The 13,221-nt window shown below is 34.6% G+C and overlaps 1 protein-coding gene across 2 annotated transcripts in view; it reads left to right on the top strand.

The window, feature by feature from the left end:
- LOC105645311 (ketose-bisphosphate aldolase class-II family protein) overlaps positions 1–13,221 on the top strand; it is a 40,890-nt gene that overhangs the window by 20,086 nt on the left and 7,583 nt on the right. For both annotated transcript variants that reach the window (XR_002285664.3, XM_012230882.4), the window contains exons 13-26: positions 388–463; positions 1,819–1,899; positions 2,044–2,124; positions 8,978–9,054; positions 9,138–9,192; positions 9,284–9,332; positions 9,458–9,595; positions 10,285–10,366; positions 10,459–10,537; positions 10,707–10,753; positions 10,856–11,067; positions 12,593–12,680; positions 12,823–12,942; positions 13,045–13,163. Coding sequence is in view for 1 of the 2 variants with exons in the window: in XM_012230882.4 (XP_012086272.1) it covers positions 388–463; positions 1,819–1,899; positions 2,044–2,124; positions 8,978–9,054; positions 9,138–9,192; positions 9,284–9,332; positions 9,458–9,595; positions 10,285–10,366; positions 10,459–10,537; positions 10,707–10,753; positions 10,856–11,067; positions 12,593–12,680; positions 12,823–12,942; positions 13,045–13,163 (1,304 nt within the window). In the remaining variant the exon portion in view is untranslated. The remainder of the gene's footprint in view (positions 1–387; positions 464–1,818; positions 1,900–2,043; positions 2,125–8,977; positions 9,055–9,137; positions 9,193–9,283; positions 9,333–9,457; positions 9,596–10,284; positions 10,367–10,458; positions 10,538–10,706; positions 10,754–10,855; positions 11,068–12,592; positions 12,681–12,822; positions 12,943–13,044; positions 13,164–13,221) is intronic.

Raw genomic sequence — 13,221 nt, 5'->3', positions numbered from 1 at the left:
ATTCTGACTCTAAATTGCAGTGGATTTGTTAAAATTTTAAATCTATCAAGTGAATGAATCAAAAGCAAAATATCTATTTATGAACTTTTAAGTAATTAATGGCTACTAATTTCAAAATCCTTTCACTTGCCAGCCAGTTTCTAAGAAGAGATGGTGATTGCATTACATGGATAGGAGAAAAGATTAAAGAATGCACATTTATCATTGTCATGCATGTGGATTATTTCTCTATGTATGATAATTTAAGTATATGTTTGCTTTCATGGTATGCTGATGGTTAACTTTTCTTACGGCTTGATTGATACATAACCTTTTTTTTTTGTTGATTTAGATGTTTAGTTGAAAATTAAATTGCAAATTTAAATTAGATGTATTCTTGGGTGGCAGGCATATAAACCAACACTGAATCGATTCACAGATGCTGGAGGCTTGATTGGCAACTCTCCAGCAGAAGTGTCCAAAGGTAATTTAAGGCCAGTAGGTCATGAATTTGAGTTGGAAAGTAAAAAACGTGATGCAAGATCAGTAGAGCTAGCTTTTTTGTCAGGTTCTTCATTTCTCAGTTGCAATTTTCTTTGGTGTTGTATACTGTTCAACTTAATTTGATGCTTAGGAGGTTATAACAGAATATGGCTTAGAGGGGCTTGCAGCTCAATGTGTTACTTGCCTTCTGTTTGGCACAGAATGTTAGTGCTTTATATTGCTAGTGCAAGTGTTGCTTATGGATCTCGGCTTTTCTACTTCTTTTATGCAACTTGATAAGAAACTGAAGTTTTTAGGCATTGAATATTGGAAGTTATTCTCCTAGACTAAATCTTCCACAAAATAGTCTGTGTAGACTAAAAATGAGGTAATAGTAGATAGATGATGCATTTTGGCCAAAACACATCTCTGTGAGTAGCCATCCATATAAAAGTAGTCAAAATGTGATTGGAAAGAATTATTTTTTGAAATACAGAAACTTTAGGAGGAACAAAGGAGCAAGAAAGTAAATGGGGAAAAATCAACATTAAAGGTCCTCAATAGAAAAACTTCTTTTGTTACATCCATTGTAAGATATAATATCCCGAATAAACTAAGCCTTAACCCAAAACCAGTAGTGGTTGGCTGTATGAACCAGGTGAAATTAAATAAGTACTGCTTGATGTCTCATTACAAACTTGAAGAGCATTAGAACCTTAGCCTGAGTTGTTTCTTGTGTATTCTTTTTCCTTGGGTTATCAACTCAAGTATAGTGCTATGCTCATTGGAGAACCCTAATAAACCTGTTTAGGATACCAATTGTAAACATATTCTTAAATGAATGCATAGGTTCTGTGTTTGTGTATGTGTCTATTTGCATGTCTGTGACTACTGGTGTAGCTGTGTGTGAGATAGGCAAATGTGACACCAAGTGATATAAGATAAGGTTAAAAAAAAAAATTTGGGTCCTGCTATGATATTCATAATGTTAAGCTTTGCATATAAAGTACAATGCCATGACTGATACTTATATCGCAACCACTATCCTGTGTCTGGAGTGTCAAGAAACTCTTCTAGCTCTGCTGGTCTATGTTTGGGTGTGCTCCCTGGCTTGATGTTTCCAGAAGAAACGACCTTTATTTGGTAGCAGTATATCTTTGCTAATGTAAATTTTTTCTTGAGATTTGTTTGAATTTGAATTCCTATATTCTACCACTTCGTGTTGATTGCAGAATCATATTAGCTGTGAACTATGATCAGGAAGCTAGATGGAGTTCTAATATAGAGTGGTGAATTTAGTTTTTTAAAAGTAAGCTTATTGGTATTATTGATTATACATTTTTTTTTTTTGTCTAGATGTTGATGTGCTTGTCATTATGGTTACAAATGAAGCTCAAGCTGAGAGCGTCTTGTATGGTGATCACGGTGCAGTTCCAGGTAACACCCACATTATTTATTCTTTTTTTGAACTGCCACTGTATATTATCTTAATTAATTTGAAATAATTAACGACTATTTTAAATTTGTAATATTTTTTATGTTCTGGTGAAAAGTTATTGACTTTATTATTGTGTTCTATAGTACTTCCATCGGGATCATCCATCATTCTTTCGTCTACTGTATCTCCTGGATTTGTGATCCAATTAGAGCAACGCTTGCAAAGTATGTCATACCTTCTCTTTTATGTTTTCTTTTCTTTTGTTTCTTTTACAACAACGACATCAAAAACAACTAAGGCTTAACCCCAACTAAGCCTTTGAAATTATGCCCTTTTTTTATGCATTTTGAGAATTCTATAAATTTATGGTTAATTTTTTCCTCAGTTTTTTTCAAAATAAGACACATTAATAAGATAATAGAAGAAGCTATTTAATATGAGCATCATTATGATCTTATGGCTGATTCACAAATATGGTACTATAAATCCGTGCAAATTTTCAAGATACATTAAAGTAAATGTGCTTCAGGGTGCATTTAGGTTTCTGAACATTCCTTGAAAGTGATGTGGAAATTTAAGATTCTAGTGCTTAGTTGTTACTGAGTACGTAGCCCTGCATGATGTGCTGGTTAATTATCATAAATACCATATTTATTAAAGAAATATAGTATCGTACGATAAAAGTTTGTATTAAAATTTGAGATAAATGTTATTTATTAACGAATGTAATTTTGAATAAAATTTTGTTAGAAAATTGATTTTTTTTAAAGAAAGTATTTCTAATATCATCAGTTCACATTTCTTGACTTCGTTCATGATAATTCTAACTGGTAGAGAACATTATGAACGCTATTCTTTTAGGTTGTGCTGCATATTTATAAATTTGTGCATCACCCATTCTTTATCCCAACACTTTTTACATTTTCTGCTATCATATTAACTTACAATAATTAAAGATTCAGTGAAGCTCTCTAGATAGTTAATGAATTCATTAATACTATACATATATACATATATATAAATACAAATAAATGGACAAATACATTTCTTGGCCCGTTCTATGCCGTGGTTAAATCAATTTATTTTTAAATAATAATTGCTAAAAAAATATATAATTATTTGTTTTTTAATTAAAGCTTAAAATAATAAATTAAGTGATATCATTTTATAATTATGAATTGCAATATGGGAAAAATATGAAATATGATGACAACAAACTAAAAATATTAAGAATAAAATGTTGATCAAAAGTCGCGTTTATTATTTTGGAATGTGATTTACTCCATTTAACATTTGTAATTTAATGTGGAAAATTATTGTTGTATTATTTTCATCAATAGGGACACATATATATACATATACAGGATGCTATAAACCTCTTAGGAATCTAACTCCTAACTGAATTCTATTTACAACTAGTCCTTAACACTCCCCCTCAAGTTGGAGCATAGATGTTAATCATGCCCAACTTGTTACAAAGATAGTTAACCTGAGGTCCATTTAGAGCTTTTGTAAAGAAATCTCTTAACTGTTCACTTGTTTTAACGTGCCCTGTAGAGATAACACCTTGTTGTATCTTTCACGAATGAAATGAAAATCAATCTCAATATGTTTTGTTCGTTTATGGAATACTGGATTTGATGCAATGTGAAGAGCAACTTGATTATCACACCATAACTTTGCAGGCAAGGACGACTTGAAGCCAATTTCCTCTAACAATTGACGAATCCAAATTATTTCACAAGCAGATTGCGCCATCTCGATATTTTAATTCAGCACTCGATCGTGAGACTATATTTTGTTTCTTGCTCCTCCACGATATCAAGTTTCCACCCACAAAGACACAATATCCTGAAGTTAATCTTCTATCAACCTTCGAACCTGCCCAATCCGCATCCGAAAAACACTCAATGTCCAAATGCCCATGATTACTGTAAAGGAGGCCACGACCTGGATTACCTTTCAACGAGCACAAAATTTGTCCTAAGCTTCCCAATGAATAACAGTAGGAGAAGACATAAACTGGCTTAAGACGCTCACAGAGTAAGCAATATCTGGACTTGTTACCGTAAGATAATTCAATTTGCCTACCAATCTTTTATACATCTCAAGATCATCAAATAGCTTACCACCAATTGAAAGTTGCAAATTAGGAGTCATTGGAGCACTGCATGGCTTGGCACCCAACTTTCCAGTTTACTTTAGTAATTCAAGGACATACTTCCTTTGAGATAAGAAGATGCCTCTCTTACACCAAGATACTTCTATACCCAAAAAATACTTCAACAATCCTAAGTCTTTTGTCTGGAACTGAGTCTGGAGGAATGACTTGAGTGATGCAATGCCTGCAGAATCACTCCCTGTAATAACAATGTCATCAACATAAACCACAAGTAGAATCAAACTAGTCTTAGTACTTCTGAAAAATACAGAATGATCAGAAGTACTCTTCTACATGCCAAATTGGTGAACCACATTGCAAAATCTACCAAACCAAGCTCGAGGACTCTGTTTTAGGCCATAAAGAGATTTTCGAAGTTCACACACTTTACCCAACTCCTCCTGAGCAATAAAGCCTGGTGGTTGCTCTATGTAAACTTCCTCCTGAAGATCCCCATGAAGAAAGGCATTCTTAACATCCAGCTGATGTAAAGTCCAATCAAAAGTAGCTGCTAAAGAAATAAACAAACAAACAGACAGAAGACAATTTGGCTACAGGAGAAAAAGTATCAGAGTAATCAAGGCCATAAATCCGAGAATAGCCTTTAGCAACTAATCGAGCCTTGAGACGGGCAACAGATCCATCAGGATTCATTTTAACTATGAAAAACCATTTACAAACAATAGTTTTCTTACCTGCTGGGAGAGGCACAAGATCCCAAGTACCATTAGTATATAAGGTAGCCATCTCCTCTTTCATTGCTGCACACCAACCAGGATGGGACAAAGCTTGAACAACAGTTTTAGGGATAGAGATAGAGTCTAGGTTACTTACAAAACAACGAGATGAAGGAGAAAGATGATCATAACTAACAAAAGAAGAAATAGGATGGGTACACTTGCGTTTACCTTTTCGAAGAACAATGGAAAGGTCAAGGTCTGACTGAGGAGTGGATGGCACAGGCTCAGGTTGAGTGGAGGGAACCGGATCTTCTGTTGAAGTGGTAGATAGGGGAAGTGACTGGGTCTCGTGGAATAAAGCTGTTCAAAATGAGGGCAGACAGATGCTGGTGCAGGAGGGGGAATAGGAGGAGCAGACGCTGTAACAGGAGCAGGTGCAAGTTCAGGAACAGGAATAGGAGCAGGAGAGTTAGGAAATTGTTGGATAGAGTAGATTAAAAGCTCATCATCCTCCCCCTCACTCTTATATATATGAGAAGGAAAAAATGGAGTACTCTCAAAAAATGTGACATTGACAGAAATAAGAGAACGGTCAAGATCAAGAGAGAAATAACGATATCTCTTTTGATGCTGAGAATACCCAAGGAAAATACAACAAATGGATTTTGGATCTAATTTGGAAATCTGTGGACGAACATCACGAACAAAACAAGTACAACCAAAAATATGAGGCTCAATAAGGAATAAAAGTTTAGAAGGAAACAAGACGCTATAAGGAATTGCACTATTAAGCACAGAAGAAGGCATGCGATTAATAAAAAAACATGCAGTAGAGACGGCATCCGCCCAAAAATGTTTAGGGACCTTCATTTGAAATAGGAGTGCTGCCCTAGCAATCTCAAGAAGATGTCGATTTTTCCTTTCTGCAACCCCATTTTGAGGAGTATCAACACAAGATGTTTGATGAAGAATACCATTCTGCGACATATAAGATTGGAAGGAACTAGATAGATATTCTTCAGCATTGTCACTTTGCAATGTGCGGACAGAGGTATTAAATTGAGTTTTAATCTCAGCACAAAAGGAACAGAAAATAGAGAATATCTCAGAACGAGTTTTCATTAAAAATAACCAAGTAACACGAGCATAATCATCCATAAAAGTTACGAGATATCGAAAGCCAGTTTTAGAAATAACAGGACATGGACCCCAAACATCAGAATGAACTAACTCAAAAGGGGATGAAACCAGTTTATTGACTCGAGGAACTAAAGGTAAACGATGATGTTTGGCAAATTGACAAGATTCACATTTTAAAATCGATAAAGACTGAAACTGCGGACAAAACTTCTTTAAAGTAGTCAATTAAGGATGACCCAAACGACAATGAACCTCAAGAAGAGAGAGAGCACCAACACAAGCTAGAGATGACAAAACTTGTTCATCTAGAAGATAAAGGCCACCAGACTCACGTCCTCTACCAATAATCCGCTTCGTCAAAAGATCCTGAAACACACAATAGGTAGGATAAAATTTAACACAACAATTCAGTAGACGAGTAATTTTGCTAACAAATAATAGATTGAACGAAAAATGAGGCAAACAAAAAACAGAAGACAACGGAAGAGATGGGATGGGATTGGCGGTGCCAATACACTTGACAGAAGATGTGGACCCATCAGCTAGAGTAACATGATGATTAAATTGTTCAGGTTCTTTTACTGAGGATAAGAGACTAGGGTTACCTGTCATATGATCTGTGCAACTAGAATCAATGACCCACTCGGATGAGGTAGACATAAGACATGTAGTAGGAGTACCTGAATTGGCAGCAGCAGCAATTAAGGAATCAGTAGACTTAGAAGAACGGTATCTAGAGAGCTCAGCATACTCCGCAGCAGAAATTGTTACAGTGTTCTCAGAATAAGTAATTGCAGAATCTTGAGTAGCCATATTTACCCTTGGGGGCTTATTTATCAGTTTCTTACAATACCGTTAGTGTGACCAGGTTCATGGCAATAACGGCAGATAAGAATGCTTGCCTCCCGATTAATTGGTCCATTACTATGGTTATTTCCTCCTCTTCCTCTGTTTCCTAGCTGTCTAACGATCTGATTACGACTCACAAGGGCACCATTATCATAAGGGGAAGGGGTATGAGAACCTTCAGTACGTAGTAATCTAGCGAAAGCCTCCTGAAGAGAGGTAACGTCACTACTTGAAAGAACCTGTGATTTGGCAGTTTCAAAAGCCGGAGCAAGACCTGCAAGAAAACTCATTACATCCATTTGTTCTCGCTGAGTCTGTTGAACCTTAATATCGGGCTAAATGGCAATAAAACGTTAAGTTTCTCGTAAATCTTCTTAAATTCCATGAAATAAGCTGTGAGGGGCTTATCTTGCTGGTCGGCTCGATAAAATCCTTTGCAGACCTCATACATATGAGATAGATTACCTTTTCCTGAGTACAAAAATTCAAGATAATCCATCAGTTCCTTAACAAACTCACAATGATTAATTAAACCAATTACCTCACTGTCAATTGAATTTCGAAGCTGTAAAAATAATCGAGCATCCTCTCTAAGCCAGATTTGCCTAGCATCTCCTTCAGGCGGATCATTGGTCAAGTGGTCATCCTTATCCAAACTCCGAAAATATATAAGAACTGTTTTACTCCATGCTAGAAAATTGGAGCCAGTAAGTTTGTGTTCCGTTATTTTATTCAGTAATGGCGCCACATCAGTGATGACAGGTTTCGATTCGGAAGTCTCCGGTGGAGTAGTCGTCATGATTTGTGATTAAACGCTCAAAAACAAATGTAGCACAGCAAAGGAAAACTACGATTCTTGGTAACTTGATAGTAGAATAGCAAATAGGCAGCAACACAATATAAATTCACAAATTCAGATTGTATCCGGCAAGGCAGCAGCAAAGGTGCAGCACAAAAAACACCACAAAAGTCAAAGAGGGCCGACGCAACACACTGGGTTGCACTGTAGTGGCAGAATCGATGCCGGAAACTGAGAGCCGGTGAAAGGAGATGGCCGGACGCACCCACACGTGCCGGGGTGTGAAGAGGAGCGGAAAGTATGAGTGGCGCATGAAGTCCACTCGCGAGGATTCCGGTGACCGGATTTGAGGGAGAGCCAATCGGCAGCCTGCCCTTCTTCCTTGGGTGGCAGTGAGACAAAAACACCAGCCTATTTAGGTGACCTAGACTGGCAGTCACCAAAAAACACCCTCTGCCTGTAGTTTCAATGCAAAAGAGCAGAGAAAAAAAAACCTAACGAGCCCCCTGGGCTCTGATACCATGTAATTTAATGTGAAAAATTATTGTTGTATTATTTTCATCAATAGGGACACATATATACATATACAGGATACTATAAACCTATTAGGAATCTAACTCCTAACCAAACTCTATTTAAAACTAGTCCTTACAACATTTATACAACAATCAAATTAAAGTTTCATAATATATTTACTATATCAATTATTTAGTAAATTAGATCAAAAAATAGATATTAAAATATCTCTAACTTTTTTTTTGTTTGAAATCAGTACTTATCTGAATATAAAATGAAAATCAATTATTTAATGTCAGATTAAAAAGGAACATATATATATACACACACACATACTCACTTAAATCATATATCTTAAAAATATTAACCAACTCAATAGTAATATAAATCAATTTCTCTATAATATCCGCAAAATATTCAACTAAATGAATGCTTTCTAAATTTTTCATCTCTCTATTTCCCTTATATTTGCTGAAATGATGTTCTGAAAGCTTTGGCTTCATTACTTGATAATAAAACCAGAGTACAAGCTTGTTATGCATGCTCATCGGTGAAGATTACTCAGGCTCTTCTCTTTTTCCCTTTTTAGTTTTTACTGACTCGCTTCTTAATTCTCTCTCATTTTCTTTCTTGGTCCAAGGTGGTCTTCCCATATGTCTTATACTTAATTTTGCCCCTTGGTTTTTGATGAATTTGCTTAGTTAACAGAAACCATTTAGAAGAGCTTCTGTATGTTTAATAATTATATTTTAAGGTTATTATCTTTTAATATCTTTAATTAGCTAGATACTGATGACACAAATCGGCGGGAGACCTTGTGGTTTCATCTTGTTTATTTGATATGTTTTAAATGGTAGCATTTATGATTTTTCCAATACCTGGTTTATAAGTTCTACTCCAATAGTTTAATTATCAACCTACAAATGTCATAGATGAAGGAAAAAATTTGAAATTGGTGGATGCTCCTGTTTCTGGTGGTGTCAAGAGGGCCTCGGATGGAACACTTACGGTCTGAAATTAACACTTTTGGTTTGACAAATTAGATAGGTTTTCCTTTATTGATCCTAACATAGATTCAATATTTCTGTTCAGATAATGGCTTCTGGTGATGACGAAGCTCTTATACATACTGGTGCAGTGCTTGCAGGTAATAAACATGTTGCACATAATCCATTTTCTGTCAAACAATTTTCTGAAATTTAGATAGCTATTTATGCTTGGCTCTTAATTGTGAACAGCATTAAGCGAGAAGCTATATGTCATCAAGGGAGGTTGTGGAGCTGGAAGGTATTTCAGCATTAATTCACGGACATATGAATTATATATAGTTTTATTAATATATTTAGGAAGCATTCAGTTTTCCAAATTCTTGGAGGTGAAGGACCTTATCTTATTCTCTCGATCATTTTCAGTGGTGTGAAGATGGTTAATCAGTTACTTGCTGGAGTTCATATAGCTTCAGCAGCTGAGGCAATGGCATTTGGAGCTCGATTAGGTCTCAATACAAGGATCTTGTTTGATTTCATAGTGAACAGTGAAGGAACATCCTGGTTCGTATTGTGCACGCAATAATTCTTCTTTTTCTCTCCATCTGATTGATATATATATATATATATACACACTCTCCGTGATTGAGTCAAGTATGAGAAATCATCTGCATTGATTTGATCCTATGTTAGTTTCATTCGACTCTTTATGAGAAATGGCTCATAGATATTGTCTTTGGTTATAACGATGAAAAGAAATACCATCCTGCTAAACAAAATGTGAAGAAGTGAGAGCAAAAGAGAGGAGGAGAGGTTGGGTTGGGGGTAATTTAAGAATTGCGAACTGTCAAGGAAACTAAGGTGTACATGGTAAATCTTTTCTGTAGTTGATTTGTTTTCTTGTTGCTTTGTTTGTTTATACTTTTTCCCTCTCTTTTAATTGAGAAAAGAAAGAGCCTTCTGAAGAATTTTCAAATCTATAAACTTCAGTGAATATTGGTATAATGCTAATTATCTCTCTGCCAGTTCACAAAAATTTCTCCTATGATTTTGTAATTTGTCCATGTACACACACACATGTTCACTAATGAACATTTTAGAAAATTTGGAGAAAAAGAGTAAGAGGAGAAAAAAAATTTATTTTGAAGCAATTGTAAGAACATTATCAAAAGCCAATATAAGCAAACCTATTGCAAAAATATTTTAGCAGCTTTGAAGTTTATTTCTAATCTAAGCTAACATTGTTATTGCAGGATGTTTGAGAATCGTGTTCCTCACATGTTGGACAATGACTATACCCCATATTCTGCACTTGATATCTTTGTGAAGGATCTGGTTTGACTTCTTTAATCTGGAGTAATGTGGAAACAGAAAATTTTTTTAAATAATTCCTAAGGTTTTAAAGTAGCTGTTCTAAACATTTGTAGGGCATTGTTTCTCATGAATGCTCATCTCGAAAAGTGCCACTTCATCTTTCAACTGTTGCACACCAACTATTCCTGGCAGGTATGGTACCCTTTATATTTGTAATCACTTTTATGATCATCACTGATAATCTGTTGTCTTGAATACAAGACGAAGTAGCATTTTAGTTGCACTTAATGTGTTTTTAGACAGTGGTTATTATGTCTTTGAGTTTGCATAAAGATAACACTTGACCTTCACTATTGATCAGGTTCTGCTGCTGGTTGGGGTCGTCAAGATGATGCTGGTGTGGTTAAGGTATACAAAATTATTCACATAAAAGTTGCAGATTATGCAAATTTACTATCGGTCATTGAGATTTGAGAGCTATCGCAATAAAAAAAAAATTCCAATCCACAGTTTTATGAGACTCTCACGGGTGTTAAAGTTGAAGGAAAACTTCCTCTTCTTGTGAAAGAAACTGTGCTGAGATCTCTTCCCCCTGAGTGGCCCCTAGATCCCATTGATGATATATGTCGACTGAATAAGAGCAATTCAAAGACATTGGTGGTTCTGGATGACGACCCAACTGGAACTCAAACTGTTCATGATACTGAAGTATTAACAGAATGGTAAGTTTGTTCCTCTATGCTACAAAACTGCTTTGCAAAATAGAGTGTTTAAATGATATAATATAATCTAACTATGATACATTTAAATTTTGAAAGCATGATTTTCTATGGTTAAATATTAAACCTGCTTTCACAGTATTTTATTTTATTGAAATATCTCCACAGTGTCAACATATTTCAAGATAAAAGATTTCAAAATTTTTAAATTGTCATGCTCCCAATTAAGTTTCAAAACTGGAAAGAAAAATGGAAAAAGTAAAGGAATGATTAGATTCATATACGACACACTTGAACTCAGAGCGAAGGACCTTAGAGATTTGATGTTTCATCCTCTAACTTAAGTCGAGTATACGTTGAGCTTATAAGTTCAAATTTGAGTCAATTGGTTGTGCTCTGACCATTCAAGAGAATGAAGAGAGAGAGAGAGAGAGAGAGAATCCAAAAATGCAATTTGACATCAAAGAGATAAATAGAAAGGTAAATGAGATATTGAAGAGTTGAAGGATTTATGTAGAATTTTTATGTTATGTTTGAATGACACATCATAGAGTACAGTACCAAGGCCAAAACTCATTAGTAGAAGAGATTAAACATAGAAACATAACTATGAAAAAATAAATTACCAAAACTATGAAATGGTAAAGTACAATGATTTAAGTTTCAATGCATACTAACAATATTCAATATTAAGTTTAAAGACGATTGAATGGTAAAGTACAATAATTTAAACTTCAATGCATATTAACAATATTAACTATTATCTTTATCTTTATAATTATTAATTCTCAACTGGTAAATAAAAGTTAAGAAATTCATTGCTTAGCTTTAGCTTTAAATTTTTCAGGATATAAAACAAAATGTAGGTTGAGAAATTAGAAAACTTGATGTATTTATTGATTGATATTTAATAATAATTAATTACTTAATTTACATTTTATTTTCTTATATACCAAAAAGAAAAAAGGCATTTGAGACTTTGACATAGTGATGAATAAGTATTTCTAAGCTTTTGCGTAATTTTATACTAGCATGTAAACCTGCACTTCACACAATGCTTTATTTTTTTTTTTTTTTAATTTCATTAAAATATTGCTTAATTTTCTGCCTTATCTACATTGACGCTAGAAGTAATATTAATTATGTAAGTGATATATAATATTTTTGTTATTATTATTCTTACATATCTGGTCCTTAAATCCCCAACTTGTGAAGCATTGTTACCTTCATACATAGAGCAAACAGCCCTTTTGAATATTTTTTGTTAAGAATCCTACATCTAAATATCAAATCCACAAAGGGCATGTAAGAGTGGCAAGCTAACTAGTTAATTGGTTAGTACTAAATCTTTTAGCATTGCTTGGCCTAAGCTAGCTAGCTAATTGGTTAGTACTAACTTTTTAGCATTAGTTAGCCCACATCATACATTTTCATTTCATGGGTTTTAACCATTTACCCAATTCACCTTTACCCTTTCAACTTCTAATATTTTTAAATTATTAAAGTAATTATATTTTGTTCATTTCAGGAGTGTTGAGTCACTAGTTAAGGAATTCAAGAAAAAAACTGTATGCTTTTTCATTTTGACTAACTCCAGGTCACTGAGTTCCGAGAAGGTAAATAGCTTTCTACAGCTATGAACATTATTGAATTCCTTAAGCTTGTTCTTTTCAGTAAAATGAGTATTTCTTATTTAGAACGCAATATTTGCTGGAGCGTAAAAGAACTTATACTTATGAGACCAATTAATTGTTACAGGCCAGTGAACTGATAAAAGATATCTGCAGAAACCTAAGTAAAGCTGCTAAATCTGTTGAGAATGTAGACTATACGGTAGTTTTGAGAGGTGATTCCACATTAAGAGGTCACTTTCCTGAGGTAAGCACAGAGGCTTCTTAGTGGTTACCATAATTATATACACCACTTTTGTAAGGTTATTTCTTTACCAAAGCATGGCATGAGGATGTATGATTTATGTAGGAAGCAGATGCAGCTATTTCTGTACTTGGTGAAATGGATGCATGGATCATTTGCCCCTTTTTTCTTCAAGGAGGCCGTTACACTATTGAAGATGTGCACTATGTTGCAGATTCTGATTGGTATTCGCCTCTGCTTTTTTTCAATCATAATTATCTTGGTTAGATGTGTGTTGCGTTT

Source organism: Jatropha curcas, chromosome 8 (assembly GCF_041381405.1).
Source record: "Jatropha curcas cultivar XTBG-Jc1 chromosome 8, XTBG_Jcur_1.0, whole genome shotgun sequence".
Lineage (NCBI taxonomy): Eukaryota > Viridiplantae > Streptophyta > Magnoliopsida > Malpighiales > Euphorbiaceae > Jatropha > Jatropha curcas.
The sequence above is the reverse complement of the archived record's forward strand: the minus strand, read 5'-3'. Positions and strand labels throughout refer to the sequence as shown.